A 21,688-nucleotide genomic window follows, 5' to 3' on the forward strand; every position below is an offset into this window, starting at 1 on the left:
GATGCGTTAGTTTACTAACCAATAAGAGTTTTACTTTTCTGTACTTTCACGTATCGGTCTATAAAAGAAGATCTGAAGTAATAAACCTTAAGAGAAAGAACTCTTCTGTTCAACTCACAAGAGAGTCTGTGTCATTCTTCTCGCTGTTCCCAATAGAGCGACAAAATATAAAATCTTAATTTGGTCATAGAACTGCTATGATTAGATGTACATATACAAAAAAATATACTTATTTTGGTATCTGTGATGACTGGTTAGCTATGGTTCTTGAAAAATCAGACTATTTTGTTCTATCAACTAACTTCAAATTAAATATGTTCAACTTCTGTATTTCAATTAAAAGAAGTTGTGGTTTAGGTTTCTCGCATTAATTTCTTTCCATTTGTTGTCAGGGAAATGCTGGAAAGGGATGGAGGGGGCAGCTTTCTAGATGAGTAGTCAATGATTAAGATACAAAAGAACTTGCCAATTGCTCTAGCACTGCACTGAAATTGTTCAGGAGGGAAACAGGGCTTGGGCACTTTCTTAGCTCAGGGAGGACACTGGCTGTGCTGGGAGTGCAGTTAGGGCAGTTTTGGTGTAGGACTGCTCCTGCTCAGCAGCTAAATGGTGGAGTTGTCCCTGCTGCCTGCTTGTATAAGCCTGCTGCTTACAAGAGGGAGAGAGGGTCCCAGCTGCCTATTGACTGAGACTTCTGCAACTGCTGATGCTGGGAGATACCCACCGGTGAGTGTCCAAGGGAATCAACCCCTGCCCCCCCCCCCCTCCGGCTCTTTCTCACTGAGGCCACCATTACCCCGGCGAGGTCCCGGGCTCCCATCAGAGCGCCCCCTGCCGGTCACAATGGGGGTCACTGCAACTTTCACCTCCCCAGAGCCACCAGCACCCCCTGTCAGTTGTGGTCATAACTACATAAAAGGGGAAACAATACGTAGTGGGTGGGAAAACGTCTGTTATTGTGTTGTTGTTGTGTTCTGTTCTGATCTATATAGTCTACTAGATAACTGTTTTTTCCTTTCCTATATTTTTTTTTATGCCTGGAAGACCCATAATTGCAAAGTTACAGTAAGTTAGAGGGCAGGGTTGTCTTTCTATTCCAGGAAGGTTCCCACCTTCCTTGGGGGACATTTGTTCTTTAAACCAGAAGAGAAGTGACAGATTCTGTCAATGCAGGGACTAATATTTCCTATTGTCCCTGTTTGAGACAAATTTGAAAGGAAACTTCCTGAAGGGGTCTCTTCTAAAAAAAGCAGATTCCAGCAGCCAACCGGTTCAGAAGATAATATCCTTGGAGAAAAATGGAAAAAACTGTTTGTTTCACAAGAAAAGTACTCACAAACATGAGAAAATTAATAATATTAAACAATAAAACCTCTCCTTGCTCTGAAGAGATGGCAAATTCAGAGAGTCCTTCTGTGGTTCAGAGTCCTTCTGTGGGTGTGTCTTGGTCTTGCTCAGTCCCTCAGTCCCTCTTGGGCTTGGGCCTGGCATTCAGGCTGCAGAACACCTTGGGGCCACCCAGGCGATTGTCTAGGTGTTACAGACCAGAGAAAAAAAAACCTGAACAGTTCCAGAAAAAAGACAGTCCTGGGAAAATTTTTCTTGCTGTAGCTAACGAGGAAAACCAGAAAAAAAAAAAAAGGAAAACGCCCCATCCATCTCTCTCTTGCTCTGCACTGCCTCGAGCTCCGAGCTCCAGAGAGAACTGAACCCTCATCTCTGTTTTGAATACAAGCGCCTCAAGCATTCTAGCACTTCTCCCCCTTCTCTCATGCTCTCTGGGCCTAGCTTAAAGCTACAGGACCCATTTCTGTACAGAAAAAACAGACAATGGGATACCAGACCATACAGTCACCCCAGGACACCTATGTAGTTTAGAAAAAGCACCACATTTCAGAGCATGATAAACCATTTTAACTACTGACCCTGAAAATATCTACATGTTTCACATGAATCATCTATTTATCTCACACACTTCAAATACATGTGCAGGACTACTTTTAGAATTTGTTTGTCAAAGCAGAGAGGTTATGCTGCTTTTATAACTTGATTTTCTGTGTAATGATTATTTTGGGGGAGTAAGATACTATTGAGGAATCACATAGTAAGTATGAACTTGTAGGCTGTCATGCATCAAACTGAAAAAGAAGTTGAGAGCACTGCTATTCTGCAAAACTATTGGTCCTAACATAGGCCTCAAGGAACTAGAGGACAGTAATTGGGAGTGGTAACAGGCGAACCTTGGACCGGATATTACCAGAAAGTAGAATAACTGGAGAATTTTTGTTGTTGTAATGTGGTGAAAGAAAAAGGGGCGGTGTGTCTGTAAATTCTGCACCTTTGTTGGTGGATAATAACTTTGGTGTGAAGAATATTTTTTTTTTTAATGTAAATGAAGATTGTGTGATAAATGTATATTTTAAAGTTAATTCTTAAATATGTTCCACAGAGGCAAAGGGTAAAATGTATTTGGCTTATATGGCAAATTTTGGTAGCAGAGGAGGCTGCAGGACTGGCTTGTGTGAGGATATCAGAGCCTATTCCAGCCAGTTCCACAACAAACTCACCACTGGCCAAAGCTGAGCCAATCACTGATACTGGTGGCACCCTCATGATATATTTAAGAAAATGTAAAAAAAATACTGTGAAGCAGCTGTGAGAGAGTGAGAATACGTGTGAGGAACAAACCCTGCAGACACCAAGGTCAATGAAAAAGAAAGGGGAGGAGGTGCTCCAGGTACCAGAGCAGATTCCCCTGCAGCCCATGGAGGAAGGGGGGGACCTCCCTTGGAATGGAAAATGTGATCACCTTCCCCCCAAATTATTATAACTTTGAAATTACCAGGCCTCAGGCAAAGCTATGGGAAAAGGAATAACAGTTCTTTACTAGTGTATATATATATTTGTATAGCAAGACAAACAAACAACAATGGCAGCAACAACAAGCAAAACCAGAAATCCAATAACAGCCTTTTCTCGGCTGTCAAGCACTTTACTCTCTGATGGTTACGGTCACAGATGGCAGGGGCCCTGTTGGCTCCCATCCAGGTAGGGCAGGTGTGATGATTCTCCTGCAGCTGCAGGGGCGCTGTGGCGCGAGCTCAGCAGCCTCTCTACACGTGGGTAATGGCAGGCGAGCCGGCGGAAGAGATAGAAAAGGGGCTTCCTTTCCAAATTTACGGGGGGGCAGTTAGTCCTGGTGCCCCTCCGGATGGCAAAATAGGGTGTAGCAGGAACCTCGGAGCAGCCATCTGGAGGCGAGCACACCCTGGGGTGGCAAACAAAATGTAGCAGAAATTCCGTAGCCGTAGCAGGAGCCGCAGGGGTCGGGCGGATGTGTGGTATCGAGTTAAAAGTGTAGCAAGAAGCCCCGAATTAGTGGCAGAAAACAGGGGGGCTGGCCGGGGAACCTCTCACCGGCAACAGCTGGTCGCGGGGTCGGGCCGCACAGAGGTAGCGGCCCTGACGGGGGATGGCGGGCTCCTGGCGCAGCACACACTGGCTCTGGGCTCCCAAGCAAGCAGAGGAGCAGAGAAGCAAGCTGGTGAGCCCAGTCACAGTGCCGAAGGAAAAGAAAAAAAAAAAACCAACAGGCAAAACCCACAAGGCGACAGTATCTCCAGTCAGAGGCACCACACTGCGTGGCCTCTGAGACGATCGTTCCACCGTAAGGAAACCACAGCCCTTCATTCCCCCTAACCCTCACAGGATCCCAGGCTGGCTCTCACTCATCGCGATACTCGTGGAGCTGGGAAGGAGGGGGGGGGGGGGCAATGACCAATTCGGGACACAAAACAAAAACAAACAAAAAAATGGATATGGGATAAAAAACATGCCCAAGACAGCTGCTTACCAGGGTTGATCCACAAGTAAGAACTGTGGTGGATTGATCTTGTCTGGCTGTTAGTTGCCTACCAAACAGCTCACTCCCCCCTCCTCAGCAGGATAGGGGAAGAAAATAACATGAAAAACCTCATGGGTCGAGATAAGGACAGGAAGGTCACTCACCAATTACCATTATGGGCAAAACAGACTCGACTTGGGCAATATGACTTTAATTATTGCCAGTTAAATAAAAAGAAACACAACCCAAAAATAAAACCACCTTTCCCCCACCCTCCCCCTTTCCAGGCACAGCTTCACTATTGCCTCTTCTACCTCCTTGTCATGGTTTAAGCATAGATGGAAATTAAGCACCACACAGCTGCTCTCCTCCCCTCACTCTCTCCGGGAGAGATAAAAGGCGGAGATTCTGAGTTGAGATAATGTGAGAAATCAAGTTGTGATTCATGTCAATCGAATAGCACCCACCTATGTATGTGTGTCTGCGGGCAACGCAGACAGAGACCATGGGATTATTATAAAAAAAGTTTTAAAAAATCAACTAAAGTAAGGCATGGAAGTTTAACAAGGTAATTATATAGCAGTAAGCTTTTAGCTAACTGTTTTAACAACAAAATTTTAAGTACTTGCAAGTAATTAATATAAGCTTTAAACTAACTTGTAGTATAAGTTTTAAGCTATCATTTGTACAAGCTATAAATCGGTTTTTGAGTATGGAAGAATTTGTAATCACTTAAAAAGGGGAAGTAGGACCAACATGAGCTGAGAAGCTTTATAAAGGCATTTTGAAACATGCTGACTTTGAGTTTTTTAATAACTGAGGAAGAGGCTCTATAAAGACATTTTTAGACATGTTAGCTTTAGGTTGTGAAATGACTGAAAGAAGGCTTGCAGAATGTATGCTGACTAACAGAATATATGCTTGCTTAAACAAACTGTATAACCAAAAATAATGCTAATGGAAAAAAGATATTTTAATAGAAGAATGGGAAGCTGGAGAGACATCAGAAGACCATCTCAGACCACCTCCCCAACAGATGTCCAAAAAAACCACAACTTCTGATTATGAAGAAAAAGCAAATAGAAAATAACTGAAAATTTCAGGAAGTGCCTAGAATGATATGAAACTACTGTTCTAACCCTGAGTTTGTGCGTTGCTTAGGGCGGAGACCCTCAATGCACCCAGTGCACTGTAAAATTTGCTCGCCTTTTATTGAACAAATTAACAAATTGGCTATATTGATTGACATATTGGCAAGTTTAGCATTTTCATTTATAAGAATAAGAACAATTTACTGGAAACAGCAACGAGATAAGAAAACAAACAGTAACAGCTACAATACTAATAACTATATGAAAGAGGGTGATTTCATGCAAAAATGCTTACTGAGTCTGACCCAATACGGCATGACCGCAACCCGAGCCACCTCACTGTTCTGTTTGCCACCTGCTCTGCTGGAAAAAGGAACAAAATGGCACGACCCCTGCATGTGGCACCTTTTTCTTCCACCTGAAGCCATGCCCCCTCCTTCCCAGAAGTAAATCCCTTACTTCCACCCCCCAGCGATGATGTGAATGGTATAGAATAACAACCTAGACACAGCCACACAGCTCTAGGCTCTGCACCCTCTTGGCTATTGCCTCCCACTGGGGAATAGGCTGGGGAGTAAGAAGTTTGGAGGGGACACTGTAAAGAAATAAAGAAAACTTAGTAGCTTAGTGTAACTTATTTAGCATTAGTAACTAGATGTGCTGAAGCCACAGGCTGCAAGCTGTGAACTTACACCAAGATACACTGAACTTTTACCTACTTAAGTAAAAGGAGGCCCCAGAGCCAGTTTGGGCCAAAAGATAAGGAAGCGAGGAAGGCAACTACCCCTGTCAGCATAAGATGCAACCTTAGGGGTGAGAAGAAATGGGTTCACCTAGAGATAATGAAGAGACCCAATGAAGAACAAGACTAACCCATACGATGTTACTACTGGACCAAACTGTCACATGAGGGGTGGGAAACTTGGATTTTAAGAGTATAATTGCCCAGGGATTTCTTTGTTCAAGGTCCCTCTCCTGAGGCACCCAGCTCAAGCTGTATCTCACCACTGTACCAAATAACCTAATTTGCTAGATTCTGCCTGAGACTCTGCTTGGGGAAACCTAGGGTAAAACGAAAAGAGAAAATGTCTATGTGTGTGTGTCTGGAGTCAACACAGGGTATCCATTGGTTCAGTGGAGCCATCCATCTCGAACAGACTGCAAAGTCCTAGTGGTTGAAGTCTCGGGTGGTATGAATGTAACTCCTCGACTGAGTGAGATGAGGCCAATTTCCCTAACAGACACAGATGGGACAGCTGACTTGAACTGGCCAAAGAGATATTCCATTCCATGGAAGGGAAGGGATGAGGGTTTCTTTTTTGGGGGAGAAGAGGGAGGTAGCTGTTGTTCAGAAACTGGCTGAACATCAGTTTGCTTCTGGGACATGATGAGTAATTACCTTTGCATCACTTGTTCTGGTTTTCTTCATCTTTCTCAAACCCTGAGTTATCTTGCTTTTCTTCTTCCTATTTTCTCCAGTCCTGCCTTTTTTTTTGGTGGGGGTGGGAGTGGGGTGGCATTTGAGCAAGTAGCTGTGTGGTGCCTAAGCTGCTGATGAGGGGTAAACTACAATATTATTTTCATACACTGTTTTAGGAAATATGTAATGCTGTCAATTTTTTAAATATATATACTGTATTGGTTTTGAACAGCCTGTTTTTTGGTAGCAGGGAGGCCACAAAGAGATGGGTCCCGTGAGAAGCTGCTGGAAGCTTCCACTATGTCCAGCAGAGCAAATCCCTGATGGCTCTGAAGATGGACATGTTGCTGGCCAAGACTGGGACAATTAGAGAGGTTGGTAATGCCTCTGTGATAACATATTTAAGAAGAAAATCAAAACAAAGTACACACAGTTTTTCCTCTAGTCAGAGAAGAGGAGGAGGTGAGAACATGTGAGGGAAAACAACATGGAGACACCAAGGTCAGTGAAGAAGGAGGGGAAGGAGGTGCTCCAGGTGCCAGAGCCGAGATTCCTCTGCAGGGCGTAGTGAAGACCACAGTGAAGCAGGCTGCCTCCCTTAAGCCCATGGGTCCACAGGAGATGCAGAGATCCATCCGCAGCCCATGGGGTAGGTGCCCATGCCAGAGGAGGTGGATGCCTGGAGGAGGCCGTGATCCAGTGGAAGACCCGGTGGAGAGAGTAGGCCCTTGCTTCCAGGCTGGAGCAGCCTGTTCCTGGAGTACTGCACCCCGTGGAGAGACCTACATCACAGCAGTTTTGGAAGGACTGTGTGCCCGTGGGGGAAACTCATGTTGCAGCAGGCGTGGTAGGACTGCTGATTGTGAGAGTGGACTCACGATGGAGAAGTTCATGGAGGACTGTCTCCCGTAGGAGGGACCCCATGGTATCACAGGGGAAGGACTCCTCTCCCAGAGCAGTGGAAGAAAATCTCAGTGATGAACTGACCAAAACCCCCATGCCATCTCCCTGCACTGTTGGTGGGAAGGAGGGAGGGGCTGGGGGGAAATGATATTTTACGGGCTTATTTTACTTCTCATTATCCTCCTCTGATTCTGTTAGTAATAAATTCACTTTGCAACCTTAAGTTGAGCCTGTTTTGCCCTTGAAATGCTTTCTTCCAGTCCTTATCTCACTCATGAACTGTTCCTATTTTTTTTTTCCCTTCTCCACTGCCCAGCTGTAGCAGAAGACAGTGAGTGACTCTTGTGGGTACCTGGCATTGGGCCAATGTCAAACCACGACATATACCTAAATGCAACTTTACCTACAGTCAGTTTTATCAGTGCATTTAATATGCAGTAGATAAATAGCCAATCATATATGTTATCCAAATTTCATTTTTACAGTTTTCTATTACTTGAACACAAAGTTAGTTTCTATGGAGAGTCTATTGGCAGCTTGATTATTTAAAAAAACTTATTTTTCAGGTTTAAAAATAGCATTCATGGTAGCCTTACATTACACACAAGCCCAACCAATATATGTTATAAAATGGTTTAATGGATGCATGCATGTCTGATACAGTGATAATAAATTTACCAAATTCTAATTGTTCACTTTTGTAAACATTTTACAAAAGCATTGTGATTTACTTGGATGGATACACAGTCCTTGATGGATGAATTATTTAGACTGAATCTGTGGCACATTAAAGAATAAAGCTGACAAGATCTATTCTGCATATTCTTTTGACATAATTCCAGCAAGAGAAGCAGCATGGTATAAAAAGTATACAGGAAAGATTGTTCTTACCATAACCGTCAAACTCTGGAAATTGTAAATACATGTTTGAGTGGTTGAAAAAGTCAAACTCATAATAATTGTAACCATTCAGAAATTACAGTAAGAAATGTTATGCTGTTACATGTAGCTGTCAAAACAATGCATATCCTTCCTTGTCAGTTGGTAATTCTTTTCCAACAAGACAGAAAAACTTTGGCATTTGCAGGTGTTGAAAATAATTTTCAAAGTTCATGACAGTCACAGCATTTTCTTTGCAAAAGGTAAACTGTACACCAAGGCTCAGAGACTGTAAAAACTGGTTCCAAGTGGAAAAAAGTGCAAATATCCTGCACAGATAGCTTAAAGAGCTGCTGGTTCAATCATTTGCTAACAGAATCTTTGTTTTCTTTTTTGCATAGTTCACACATCACTGGGAATGTGACAGGGTGTGCTATTTTTGGCAAGAGCAAAAAAAGTGATACCTGTGTGAGTTGCCATGTTAGACATGCTGGATCCATGCAGAATTCAGGTAGAAGGCTGCTACCTGATGTTATTAGACATTGAATATTGATGTTGTTTTTGTTGAAGAAGTTCTGTAATAGCCAACAGCTTCTTAAGAACATGCTGTAGAAAAAAATACAAAAAAAACAAACAAAAAACCCCAGTACAACCCTACATTAGCAACTAGAAAAAAACAACCATCTTGCTTGAGAAGCATCTTCAACATTAATCTACCAAACTTAGAATTAGGTAGTTTAAAATATATTTAAATCCACATCCCCCCCACCCCCTCCCCCCAGCTCCAGTTTCACAGTCACTAAGACATTACTTCAAAAGGCAACTGTAAAACAGCAATATGCAATTTATCTGCAGCCATGGAAACCCATTAAGTCTTGCCAACTTAACCTCAAAGTTTGAAAATGAAACAGTTCTATCTGTTAAAAACAATGTGTAAACCAAAAATATATTCTTGGTCATTTTCCCCATGTGAAAGTGCAGAACTGGGCCAAGAACATGAAAAAAACTCAGATGGAAATAAAAAAGGTGATAATACAATTCACTCCTGCATAAGCAGAAGCACCGTCTAACTTTCTGAAAACCTGGTCATTAAACTTGAAAAAATGCAACTGAACATACAAAACAGGCTGAGAAATTGTATTGCTAATGCACTATCAGGAGTTCAATAATTTTTTTCATTATAGTAGAACTATGTTCAACTACAACAGGTTGATGATGAACATTAGGGCACTTATAGGAGAAAAAAAAAAAATCAGTTTTTTTTATGGAAACCCATGAGGAGAAATTACTCCTCTGAAGTAGAAATATAAGTGCATTGAGAAAACAGTGTCGCATTTATGACGATTAAGGGCTACAGATACAGGCCTTGTGAAAGAAATTCTATCCTTTATCTGTAAGCAATTCATATTTAATACTGAAAATTTCTACTATCCTGACTTGCCAGTCTAGCTATCATTTTTCCTTTTTCAAGACTAGAAGTAGCTGTGAATTATGAACTTGAACATGATTGATTTTTTCCTCTCATATGCCACTGAAGAAGCAAATTGTAGTAGCTATTAAACTAGATTAGTTTTTAATTGCTATAATATAGCATTATCTAATTTTTAATTCCTTGAGCTTTATTCTGCCAAAGCTAATTGAATACAAATATATTTTCACCATTCACAAAATTGCCATAAGTGTTCCTAGTAATACCCTTATTTAAAAAAAAACATTACTGCCAAAAAATACATTCTTTGAGTAACATCTGCTGAGATAAAATATGTATTTATCATCTATTTGGGTTTAAATTAAGGCCTTGAAAGAATCATGGTATAGGAAGCTCAGTCATCATGACAGTAATAAGAAATCTGATTACAAGAAGTTAATTTGAAGCAATTAAATTAAGAACTATTTTTAAAACTACCTCTTCAATGTGAGTCATTAAATAGTTTGAGCTGATACTGATTAAACTTAAGGAAGACCATCTCTAAACCAAAAGGCTTTCTATAGTACAACTGCCCCTGTCCCCAAATCATTAGCATTAAAAAGGGAACAGTACTTAAATTATCTCCTGCACAGCACAGTATACTAGTCAAGCATACCAAAACATATTACTGTGCAATAAGTAGGATTGGCAACTTGAAGTTCATCATAATTAGTAGACCATAGACAAGTATATTACTTTTTGAGACAATGCATGAAGTCATGCAGATTTTTTCCTCTTAAAAATAAGTTTTCATAAAAGATGTACACAAGTTTAATATTTGGAACAGACCACTCATTTATAGCATTTACTAGAAAAGTTTGCCATGATTGTTTACAAATGTAATAAATTAGGAAGCAGAAATGAAGTAGTGTTAGAAAGCTAAGGAAAGTAAATTTAATTGTTTAGTTCTCAATTAGATGAGCTAGATCCTAAAACTAGAGACTGCCAGGAGACAGTAATTCCTTGAGTTTAGGCTTCCTTCCTCTAGAAACTAAAAACTTCACCTGGAAACTAAAGAAAAAAACCACAAAAAACCAAAACAACAAAACCAAACAAACAAACAACCCCCACCTAAAAAAAAAAAACCCCAAACCAACTAATGATCTCCTTTCGCTGGTGGCTGAGCTTAGGGAGGAAGTTGAAAGAGTGAAGAGTATTAGGGAAAGTGAAAGGGAAATAGATTGGTGAAGTTCCACCCTTCCATCCTTGTGGGAGGCCCACCAGGAGTCAGAGGACTCCCATGCCTCCCACTGTCAGGCAATAGGACACATGGTGGATGAAGGGGGTGGAAATGGGTCTCTACTCGGGGAAGTAGTAAAAATTCCTCCTGACCCCCATCATGTACCCAGGTGCCACTTCAGAATAGGTATGAGGCCCTGGATCTAGAGGGTCAGCCAGAGGACGGAGAAGAAAATTATCTGCCTAGTGAGCCTCCCAATTACGCTTCATCTGTCAGATGGATCACCACCTCTAACGTTAAAAAGAAGGGTTGTCATAGTGGGTGACTCCCTTCTTAGGGGAACAGAGGGCCCCGTATGTCAACTGGACCTATCCCACAGGGAGGTCTCTTGCCTTCTGTAAGAGATAGTCTGAAGTTTCCCTCATCTGCCTCACGAACATCGCAAGAACAGAGACTAAGACCCTGAAGACCCCAGGGGACTTTGTGCAGGGGTTATGGCCTGGTTGAGGTGGGTGCTTGCTAAGTGATTGTTTGAAGGTGTGCTCGACCTGACACCTGCTTCCCAGAGCAATGGGTCACACCACAATAGTGATTGTTTGCAGATGTGCTTACTGTGCTGCCATGGTACACTGCCTTAATTCCTGCTGGTGAGCAGGGACTTGTGAAGAGCGGCCTGCTCTGTACCTTACACCTGCTTCTCAGAGCAATGGGTCACACAATAGCCTATAAATCTCCCCACCTTTTGGCCAACTGCCCCTTGCTTTGAAACAGACTATAAAAGTGACTTTTCTAAGTTACTTTCGGAGAGAGAGATCTCCCCATGGAAGAAGACACCGGTGACCCCATCTCGTCCATTGGTAGCTATAACCAACCCCCCCTTTTTTTTTCCTCTCTTTACTTTGCCTCTTTATCCCTTTCTCTCCCTCTCATCTATCGCATAACCATGTTGTTGGCACTAAAATAAAGGTGCGTTATTGCTGTTGTGATTTAAACTGAAATCCCTTGGTGTCCTTTTTGCACTCTGAGATCAAATGAACCTCTCGCGACTCCCACTTGTGCTGGCAGATTGTGACATCTCCCTGGGGCCCGGGTACGGGATAGCACTAAGAGACTCCCTGGGCTGATTCAGCCCTCTGATTATTACCCACTGCTGATACTCCAGGCTGGCAGTGATGAGATTGGAAAGAAGAGCATCATGGAAATTAAAAAAGACTTTAGAGCACTGGGTCAAGTGGTTGATAGGGCAGGAGCACAGGTAGTGTTCTGCTCAGTCCCTTTGGTGGCAGAAAAAAATGATGAAAGGAATAGGAGAGCCCACATTATCAACAAATGGCTCAAGGGTTGGTGTCATCAGCAGAATTTTGGGTTCTTTGATCATGGGGCAACTTTTATGGCACCCGGCCTGCTGGAACTGGATGGGCTTCATCTCTTTGTTAAGGGCAGAAGGATTTTAGCTTATGAACTGGCAGAACTCATTAAGAGGTCTTTAAACTAGGTTTGAAGGAGGAAGGGAATGCAGATGAGCTGTTTGAAAGCAGGCCCAAGGGTGGTAAGCCTGAGTTAGAGGTGAAATCAGCAGCCCAGCTGAAGTGCATGTATGCTAATGCACGCATCATGGGTAATAAACAAGAAGACCTGGAAACTATGGTGCAACAGCAAAGCTATGATATAGTCGCCATCATGGAAACGTGGTGGGAAGACTCACAGAGCTGGAGCACTGCACTGAATGGCTACAAGTTCTTCAGAAGAGACAGGAAAGGGAGAAGAGGTGGAGGGGTGGCCCTTTATATTAGGGAGGCTTTTGATGCCATGGGTATTGAAACTAATGATGATGAAGTTGAATGCCTATGGGTAAGAATTAAGGGGAAGACCAACAAGGCTGACATCCTACTGGGAGTTTGTTATCATCCACCCAACCAGGAAGAAGTGGACAAATTATTCTATAAGCAGCTGGAGAATGTTTCAGGATCACCAGCCCTTGTTTTTGTAGGTGACTTTAACCTACCAGACATTTTCTGGGAACTTAATATAGCAGAAAAGAGGCAGTCCAGGAAGTTCTTAAGAGTGCATGGAGGACAATTTTTTGTTGCAGCTGGTGGGTGAGCCCACCAGGGGAGGGACTATGTTAGACCTGTTGTTTGCAAGTAAGAGATGGGCTGGTGGGAGATGTGGTGGTTGGAGGCTGCTTGGGGCATAGTTATCATGAAATTATAGAGTTCTTGATATTTGGTGAAATCAGGAGGAACATCAATAAGACTTTTAAATTTGACTTCCGGAGGGCAGACTTGGGCCTAGTGTGGTAGTTTGGCATTTAGGAAAAAAAGTGGGAAATAGCCACGGAAGTGATTTATCTGAGAGAGGCTGCTGGGAGTTTCTTCTCTGCTTGAGATCAGGCCAATAGCTAGCCAGTTTTGAAAACTGACAGTGTTTTGGACCACTGAAAAGTAAGATCACCTTTGTGAATACCACCTTTTAAACCCAAGCCCAGGAGCGGGGTGTGGCTGGCCCCGCTCCCCTGTGGCCTGTGTGGCCTGGAGGAGGGGGGGAGAGGGGGTCTGGGCCAGACTCCAGCAGCTCCTGGGTCCTAGGTGGGGGATGGAGACTGAGGGGGTTCCCCTGGCCCCAGGCTGGGCTAGGGTCTGCTGTGGCCCCCCCTGAGAAGCCTTCCGAGTCCCATTCCAGTAAGGTGGCTGAAGCCCTTCCCAGGGGCCCCCTGGCCCCAGGCTGGGACCGGACCACAGCTGCTGACATCTTGCTGATACCCTCTTGCCCCTGCATGGCCCGCACAGACGGCTCCAGGTTGAAAATTGTCCGCTCCCTCCCTTTGGCTGCTGGGCTGAGAGAGACACCTGAAATCCAACACCATGAATACCTGCTGTGGCTTGGGCCAGATTTAACCCTTTCACTACACAGATGAGACCTGCAGACTTAATCCCCTCTCCAGAGAGAGGAAAGTAGGAGCAATCGATGTGTAAAAGACAACATGAAACATCAAGGTCATTAAGAGAAAGAGCCAAGCTTCAGATGGAAGGAGAATGAGGAGATGCTTTAATAAGCTGAAATATTCTTTTGGTAGGGTCATGGAGATGGACAATAATGTTCTGAAAAATAACTCCTTGAATTCATGAAAGAGTATTGGGGGGAATGAACTATTCAAACTATAAATCTAAACAAAGGTATCCATTGATGAGCTAAGTAGATGGTGGACTGTGATCCCATGAGATGCTTGAACAGAGAGAGAGAGAAGTGAGAGCTGATGAAGACCCTTTGCCACAAGGGAAAGAAGAAGCAAACCTCTGTTCCCAGAGATGATCACAGAGAGAGATGAAGAGAACCTTTGCCTTTGAATAACTCATCCTTAAAAAATACCCCTTGAGTTCATGGCCCATGAGCATACCTCTGAGTGGTGTGAAAATGGGAGGAAGGCATGACAGCAGAATTTTTTTTCCGGGCGGCTGTCAGTCATGGAAATGAAAAGCCACAAGAAAACTGTTTTCTTGTGGAGAACTCTCCATGGAATGATAAGAGAAAACTCCTCTCCCAACAGAGACTGATGAAAAAGACTATTGTATAGTTGGTACTGCTTTAACATCCCAGGTTTTGTCTCTACGGTGTCAGTTGGGAAAGGAAAAAGGTTGGGTGGGGAGAAGAAAGGTTTCTGGATGTTTTATTCTGGTTTCTTATTTCTTGTAGTCCTGTTAATAAAGTTTCTTTATTCATTTTAAGTTTTAAGCCTGTTTTGCCCTTCTGCTAATCCATATCTCACAGCAAAAAATGAGTAAATACCTTGGTGATTTTTAGCTAGTGCTAAAAAACAACACACCTATTTAGAAGAGTTATTCAGAGGGTTCCTTGGGAAGCAGCCCTTAAAAGAAAGGAGTTCAGGAAAGGTGGGTGTGCTTCAAATAGGCGATCTTGAGGGTACAGGAACATACTGTCCCTGTGTGACAAAAGATGAGTCAATGAGGCAAACGTCCAGCCTGGATGGGCAACAAGATTTTGAAGGAACTTAGGAATAAAAATATGTATCATCTCTGGAAGGAAGGTCAGGTCTCTCAGGAAGTATTTAAAGGGGTTGCTAGGGCATGTAAGAAAAAATTAGAAAGGCCAAAGCTCAGTTTGAACTTAATTTGGCAACTTTTGTAAAGGATAAAAAAAAAATGTTTTTACAAATATATTAATGGCAAAATGAAGGGTAAGACCAACCTTTGTTCTCTATTGGATGCAAGAGGAAACTTAGTAACAGCAGATGAGGAGAAGGCAGAAGTGCTTAACACCTTCTTTGCCTCAATCTTTAGTGGGAAGATGGCTTGTCCTCAGGACAACTGTCCTCCAGGGTTGGTAGATGGTGTCAGGGAGCAGAATGGTCCCCCTGTTATCCAAGAAGAGGCAGTCAGAGAACTGCTGAGCCACTTGGATGTTCATAAATCTATGGGACCAGATGGGATCCATCCCAGGGTGATGAGGGAGCTGGCAGATGGGCTTGCCAAGCTGCTCTCCATCATTTACCAGCAGTCCTGGCTCACTGGTGAGGTTCCAGATGACTGGAAACTGGCCAGTGTGATGCCCATTCACAAAAAGAATGGGAAAGAGAATCATGGAAATTATAGGTCAGTTAGCCTGACCTCAGTACCCAGTAAGGTAATGGAACAGTTTATATTGAGTATCATAAAGCAGCACTTACAGGATGGCCAGGGTATCAGACCCAGCCAGCATGGGTTTAGGAGGGGTAGGGCATGTTTGACCAACCTGGTCTCCTTTTATGACCAGGTGACCTGCCTGGTGGATGCAGGAAAGGCTGTGGATGTTGTCTATTTGGACTTCAGCAAGGCCTTTGACACTGTCTCCCACAGCATATTCCTGGAAAAGCTGGCAGTCCATGGCTTGGACAGGTGCACTCTTTGCTGGGTTAAGAACTGGCTAGATGGCCGGGCCCAGAGAGTGGTGGTGAACGGTGCTGCATCCAGCTGGCAGCCAGTCACCAGTGGTGTCCCTCAGGGGTCTGTGCTGGAGCCAGTTCTGGTCAATATTTTTATTGGCGACATGGATGAGGGTATTGAGTCTTTCGTAAGCAAATTTGCAGATGACACTAAGCTGGGAGCGGGAGCACGTGTCAATCTGTTGGAAGGTAGGAGGGCTCTGCAGAGAGACTTGGAACAGTTGGATGGATGGGCAGAGTTCAGTAAGATGAAGTTTAATAAATCCAAATGCCGAGTTCTGCATTTTGGCCACAATAATCCTCTGCAATGTTATAGGCTGGGGACAGAGTGCCTGGACAGTGCCCAGGCAGAAAGCGAACTGGGGGTACTGGTCGACAGCCTACTGAACATGAGCCAGTGTGCCCTGGTGGCCCAGAAAGCCAATGGCATCTTGGCTTGTATCAGAACTAGTGGGGCCAGCAGGACTAGGGCAGTGATCATCCCCCTGTACTTGGCACTGGTGAGGCTGCACCTTGAGTGCTGTGTCCAGTTCTGGGCCCCTCAGTTTAGGAAGGACATTGAGACGCTTGAGTGCATCCAAAGAAGGGCAACAAGGCTGGTGAGGGGTTTGGAACACAAGCCCTATGAGGAACGACTGATGGACTTGGGGGGTTGTTTAGCCTGGAGAAAAGGAGACTCAGAGGTGACCTTATCACTCTCTACTACTTCTTGAAAGGTGGTTGTAGTCAGGTGGGGGTTGGTCTCTTTCTCAACCCAGCAACTGACAGAATGAGAAGACACAGTCTTAAGCTGTGCCAAGGGAAATTTAGGTTGGATGTTAGGAAAAAGTTTTTTACAGAAAGACTGATAAAGTACTGGAATGGTCTGCCTGCGGAGGTGGTGGAGTCACCATCTCTGGATGTATTTAAAAAAAGACTGAATGTGGCACTCAGTGCCATGGTTTAATTGATGTGTTAGGTCATGGGTTGGACTCGATCTTGAAGGTCTCTTCCAACCTAGTCATTCTGTGATTCTGTGAACCCCTCCCCCCCACTAAAATCAAACAAAACAAACCTCAAAAAATCCCAGAAGAGAAATACAAAAACAAAATATAAAATAATCCAACCAAAAATTTTCCAACCCACTGCTTTAAAAGATCTTTGGATATGTTGTATAAATACTTAGTTCATATTTTTGAGCTTCTTTACCTTTACAACTAGCAACCTCCTGCTGAAATGTACATATTTATCACTCATACTACTGGAGACAAAAAATTACAAAGGAATCACAATGTTAAACAATAACTCTAGACATGCTATCTGTATTTGCGATTTTTGTTACTCATTATAGTTTACCTGCATTACACCTCGCTCATTGCTAAGTGTCCGAAGTTCATCTGAATGAGCCACACACATCTCATGCAAGGCTGCCAGATAACGAGATAAGTCAGTTCTAGAGTAATCTGTAGTGTCTGGAAGCTCAGGAACATTCTTTAACAAAAATTATGAGAACAGACTTAGAATGGTGAGTATCCAGGCATAAAAGAAATTAAATTACAGTTCTACACACCCGTCAATAGTTGTTTTGATACTGCAAGCACCACATTTTTCTTCACAATTAACTCTTCTGTCCATGTTATCTAAAATAAATTATTTATTTACTCCTGTCCACAATCATCTATTTTATGAAGACAAATTATGGTTGCACATTTCATAGAGAGATTACTGAATATACAGCAATTCCTATTCCTAATAGGAGGGTTTGATTCTGCTATGCTGTCTCTGAGCTGTCTAGAAAGATACTGAGAAAAAGAGATTCATATCATCTCTTCCCCCCAAATGAGGGGGATCCATCCATTAGATATTTATAGTTTTATTTATTTTTTAGAAATTTAAATCAGGCAATAGCAACAGCAAAAATGGACACCAAAAAATCCCCAAATTATCAAGTTAGTAAATCCACTAATAAAATAATGTAATTAAAACAGTAGATTAATCAGTTATTTTAAAACCCAATCATTTTCCAAGTTCTCATGCATAATCTACCATTTAAAGAAAAACAACAGTGTATCATAATATGCAGAAGTTGCCATTTAACCATAAAAAGGTGACATACGGCAACCTATCTGAATGACACTTCGAAACAGTAATTCTTATAGATTATCACAATAGTCTGTGATGTTTTCTAGGCCACTTTTAATGGATTAATTTGGGAATAATAAGATAGGCATATTTCTTTCATCTTCCTTTCTTCAACAAAATATTGGTTTAAACATAAATTTATATACATACATGAGCTCCTAACTCATTATAACTACCATACACAAAATAGTAATGGTTTCAAAATTAACTGTAATTATTATTTACTTTTAAGCTACAACAACCAGAATTCATGCAGTGAGACATTTGATTATGTATAACTAAAATAGAACACAATATTTTTAAAAACTTCATTTTTTCCACTCTCAGGTCAAAATCATATGACAAATTACACATAAGATTTTCTTTATTTTAATTTTTTTTTCTAGAAGATTGGTATTTTTGTCTGAAAGCCCTAATCCTTGGGGAGAAGTTCAAATAGATCTCATGTCTACAACAGTACTTTCTAACAGGACATTTGATTGGTTTTAATTCTGTGTGACAGGCCAGCAATCTGCAGTTCCGAAACATGCACAAGAAAAATATTTCAGTAACAAGCATTCAAAATTGTGAGGAAGCTGATGCATTTTTGAACTAGTTAACAAGGAATATAAAGAATTTTAACTCACAATGGTGCTATACAACTTGCAATTTTTCTTTTTAAACCACTTACCCCAAGTTCATCTAAGAACATGATCATGCGATGTTTGTTACTTTTGATGAATGGATTTACCCCCTCCATATATGGCTCCTGGTAATTTTAAAAAGTATTTATTAGAAAAAATTGATACTGATTTAACAGTCATACCTGAAGTGAACACATTATAATCAGAGACAAATGACACTGCAAAACAAATGTGTCATCTTTTTCAAGTGAATTTGTGCTGACTGGTGTACAACCAGTCAAAAGACTTCACTTTTTTCTGCCCCAGATAGATTCTGAAATTGTTTATATATGCACTGTGACATGAAATATTACATTTCTGAAATTCTGAAAATGGACTTTTTCATTGCAGCTATATAATGAAGAAAAAACTTTCCGAGGTAACAACATCAGCAGCATCAACATCAGGACATAATTGCCTTCCTTTTTATTCTTTCATTAATGCTTACATTCCAAGTTGTGAGTGTCAGACAAATAGTATTATAATGGCAGCCTGAAATTTCTTTCTTTCATTATGCTTAAGTCAATGGATTTTTATTCAACCATGTTGTGACTTGGGAACCAGAATAGGCCAATTGTTGCTGGCATTCTTTTAGTGACGCAATAGAAAGTTTAGTAAAAGCTGAGGCTTTTTAAGGAAACTTGTAAAACTGATTTACAAAATTATGTCAAGCAATATGAAAACAAGTACAAATAAAAGGGGTGTTTCAAAATGCTGTACCAACAGAAAACAGCAGTCTAAAGAATAAATAAAGAAAAAGAGTGTGTGTGTGTGTGTGTGTGTGTGTGTGTATGTGTATGTGTGAGCCAGGGGTTGGTAGTTAATATATTTCCAAATTAAAATACTCTATATCCAGGCTGGAAGTTTAGTCCTAATTGGTCTCAATTTGGAAGTGAATTATTACATATAGCATATAAAAGAACACATGGAATGTATTTCAAGTTTCTGTACATAGACATACCAATATTAATGAAAGATATCTCCTCATTTTGACATGAAATAATCAGTGGAAATGCAAAAAGGCTCCCATCATCTACTTCAGGCAAATGATTCATACTTCTTGAATAGATTCTTTCTAATCACAGATTTCTACTCTAGCATTTCTCAGTTGTCTTTTTGATATGGATATTCCTAAATAAAATTTACTCATTTTACCATCACATAGATGTTTTCTTTGTGGAGGGATGGCTGCCTGCCTCTCCTCTCCCACTTTTCCAACTCCAACACTCATCTTTCTGACTAGGGGAAGCCAGTAGACATGATGGTTTTAGATTTTATCAAAGCTTTTGATACTGTCTCTCACAGTTTCTTTCTGGATAAAATGTCCAGCACACAGCTAGAAAAGTCATTACATTACATGAGCAACTGGCTAATGGGCCAGGCTCAAACTATCATAGTAAATGGAGTTATAGTAAAATGAGGCTGGTACCCAGTCATCAGTGAGGTTCCCCAGGGCTCAATTTTAGGGCCAGTGGTCTTGAATGTTTTTATAAATTATCTGGACACAGAAATCGAACATACATTAAGTTTTCTGATTATAAAGTAGGAGGAGCTGTGGACTCCATCAAGGGTAGGAGAGGCCTTACGGAGTGATCTGGATAGACTAGCAAGCTGGGCAATCACCAACCATATGAAATTTAACAAGGGCAGGTGCTGGATTCTGCACCTGAGATGGGGTAATCCTGGCTATACATACAAGCTGGTAGACAAAAGGCTGGAGAGCAGTACCACAGAAAGGGACCTGGGGTCCTGGTTGATGGCAAGTTGAATATGAGTCAGCAGTGCTCGAGCAGCCAGGAGGGCAAACTGTGTCTTGGGGGTGCATCAGGCAGAGCATCGCCAGCTGGTCAATGAAGGTGATTGTCGTGCTCTGCTCTGAACTGGTATGGTCCCACCTCAAGTACTGTGTGCACTTTTGGGTGCCTCAATATAAAAAGGACATCAAACTATTAGAGTATGTCTAGAGGAGGGTAACCAAGACATTGAAAGACCTCGAGGGCAAGATCGGCTGAGGTAATTTGGTATGTTCAGCTTAAAAAAGGTTGATGGGTCAGCTCATCATAGTCTACAAATTCCTCAAGGGGGGCAGTGAGATGCTGATCTCTTCTCTCTGGTGACTAGCAATAGGACATGATAAAATGGAATTAAGCTGCCTCACAGGTAGTTCAGACTGGACATTAAGAAAAGATTCTTAACTGAGAGGGTGGTCAGTCACTGGAACAGCCTTCCCAAGGAAGCAGTCATGGCACCAAGCCTATCACTTCAAGGACAATATGGGTGATACCCTTAGTCATATGATTTACTTGTATGTAGTCCTGCGGGGAGCATGGAGTTGGACTTGATGATCATTATGGATCCCTTCCAACTTGAGATAGTCTATGATTCTATGAATACTAGAGTATGACTACTAGCCTTTTTGCCATCAACAGACAGAAAAGAGTTCACATACTTCCACTGTTGTCTTTGAAATGAATGTCTGAGTTTATCTGTTCTCATAGCATAAAAATATGGTTACATCACTCTATAATGCCTATTAGCATTGCCATTAATTTAGCAGTTATTTTAACATGTCACTGCTGTTGTTCATACTACCAGATTGAAAATCTTTATGGTAGAGTACCATATCATTCACATAAGTTTCTAGATGACTCATTCTGAAATTATTGACTCTTCTTTCAAAATCAGCCATACTTTATGATACTGCTCTAGGTTAAATCAATACCCTGTTGAGCTCCAGCTAGAGGATAGAAAAAAATTGCAGGAATAAAACCTCCTTGCTGATAACACACCCAGGTCACACATCAGGATTTGTATAATACAGACAAAATCTGTTTCTGTTAACATGAACACAGCAATCTTTTGACCATTCTGTGTAAAATTATATTCACCTTAGCTCCAAATTCAACCAGATTTGCTAAATTCTGCACAGACTTGGCAACCAGTGTCAGTGTTCTTGCAGCAGTAGGGGAAGGAGAATCTGATAAGAATAGAAAGTAGAAAGTTACTGACCATTTAATTTAAAACCTCCAGTAGTCACAAGAAAATTCTCTTCCACAATTTGTTATCATGGAATTTAATACTCTAAATGCTGTAAGAGAACTGCATGTGAAAAATTTGTCATGATCAAGTAAACTTTTGGTGTTTTAGTAATTATGTCCAGAATAAAGATCAATTTGCATAT

General features: G+C 41.7%; 1 protein-coding gene across 1 annotated transcript in view; it reads right to left on the minus strand.

Moving 5' to 3' along the window:
* Positions 1-7,875: 7,875 nt before the first annotated feature.
* Positions 7,876-21,688, minus strand: part of LOC148183400 (ras GTPase-activating protein 1-like) — a 127,389-nt gene continuing 113,576 nt past the window's right edge. The window contains exons 22-25 of the mRNA XM_088061468.1: positions 21,396-21,484; positions 18,516-18,593; positions 17,060-17,194; positions 7,876-8,743 (exon numbers count right to left, since the gene is read on the minus strand). Of these exons, the coding sequence (XP_087917594.1) occupies positions 8,660-8,743; positions 17,060-17,194; positions 18,516-18,593; positions 21,396-21,484 (386 nt within the window). The 3' untranslated portion in view covers positions 7,876-8,659. The remainder of the gene's footprint in view (positions 8,744-17,059; positions 17,195-18,515; positions 18,594-21,395; positions 21,485-21,688) is intronic.

This window comes from Pseudopodoces humilis, chromosome 12 (genome assembly GCF_049639895.1).
Source record: "Pseudopodoces humilis isolate 2021_Gansu_Grassland_sample_001 chromosome 12, ASM4963989v1, whole genome shotgun sequence".
Classification (NCBI taxonomy): domain Eukaryota; kingdom Metazoa; phylum Chordata; class Aves; order Passeriformes; family Paridae; genus Pseudopodoces; species Pseudopodoces humilis.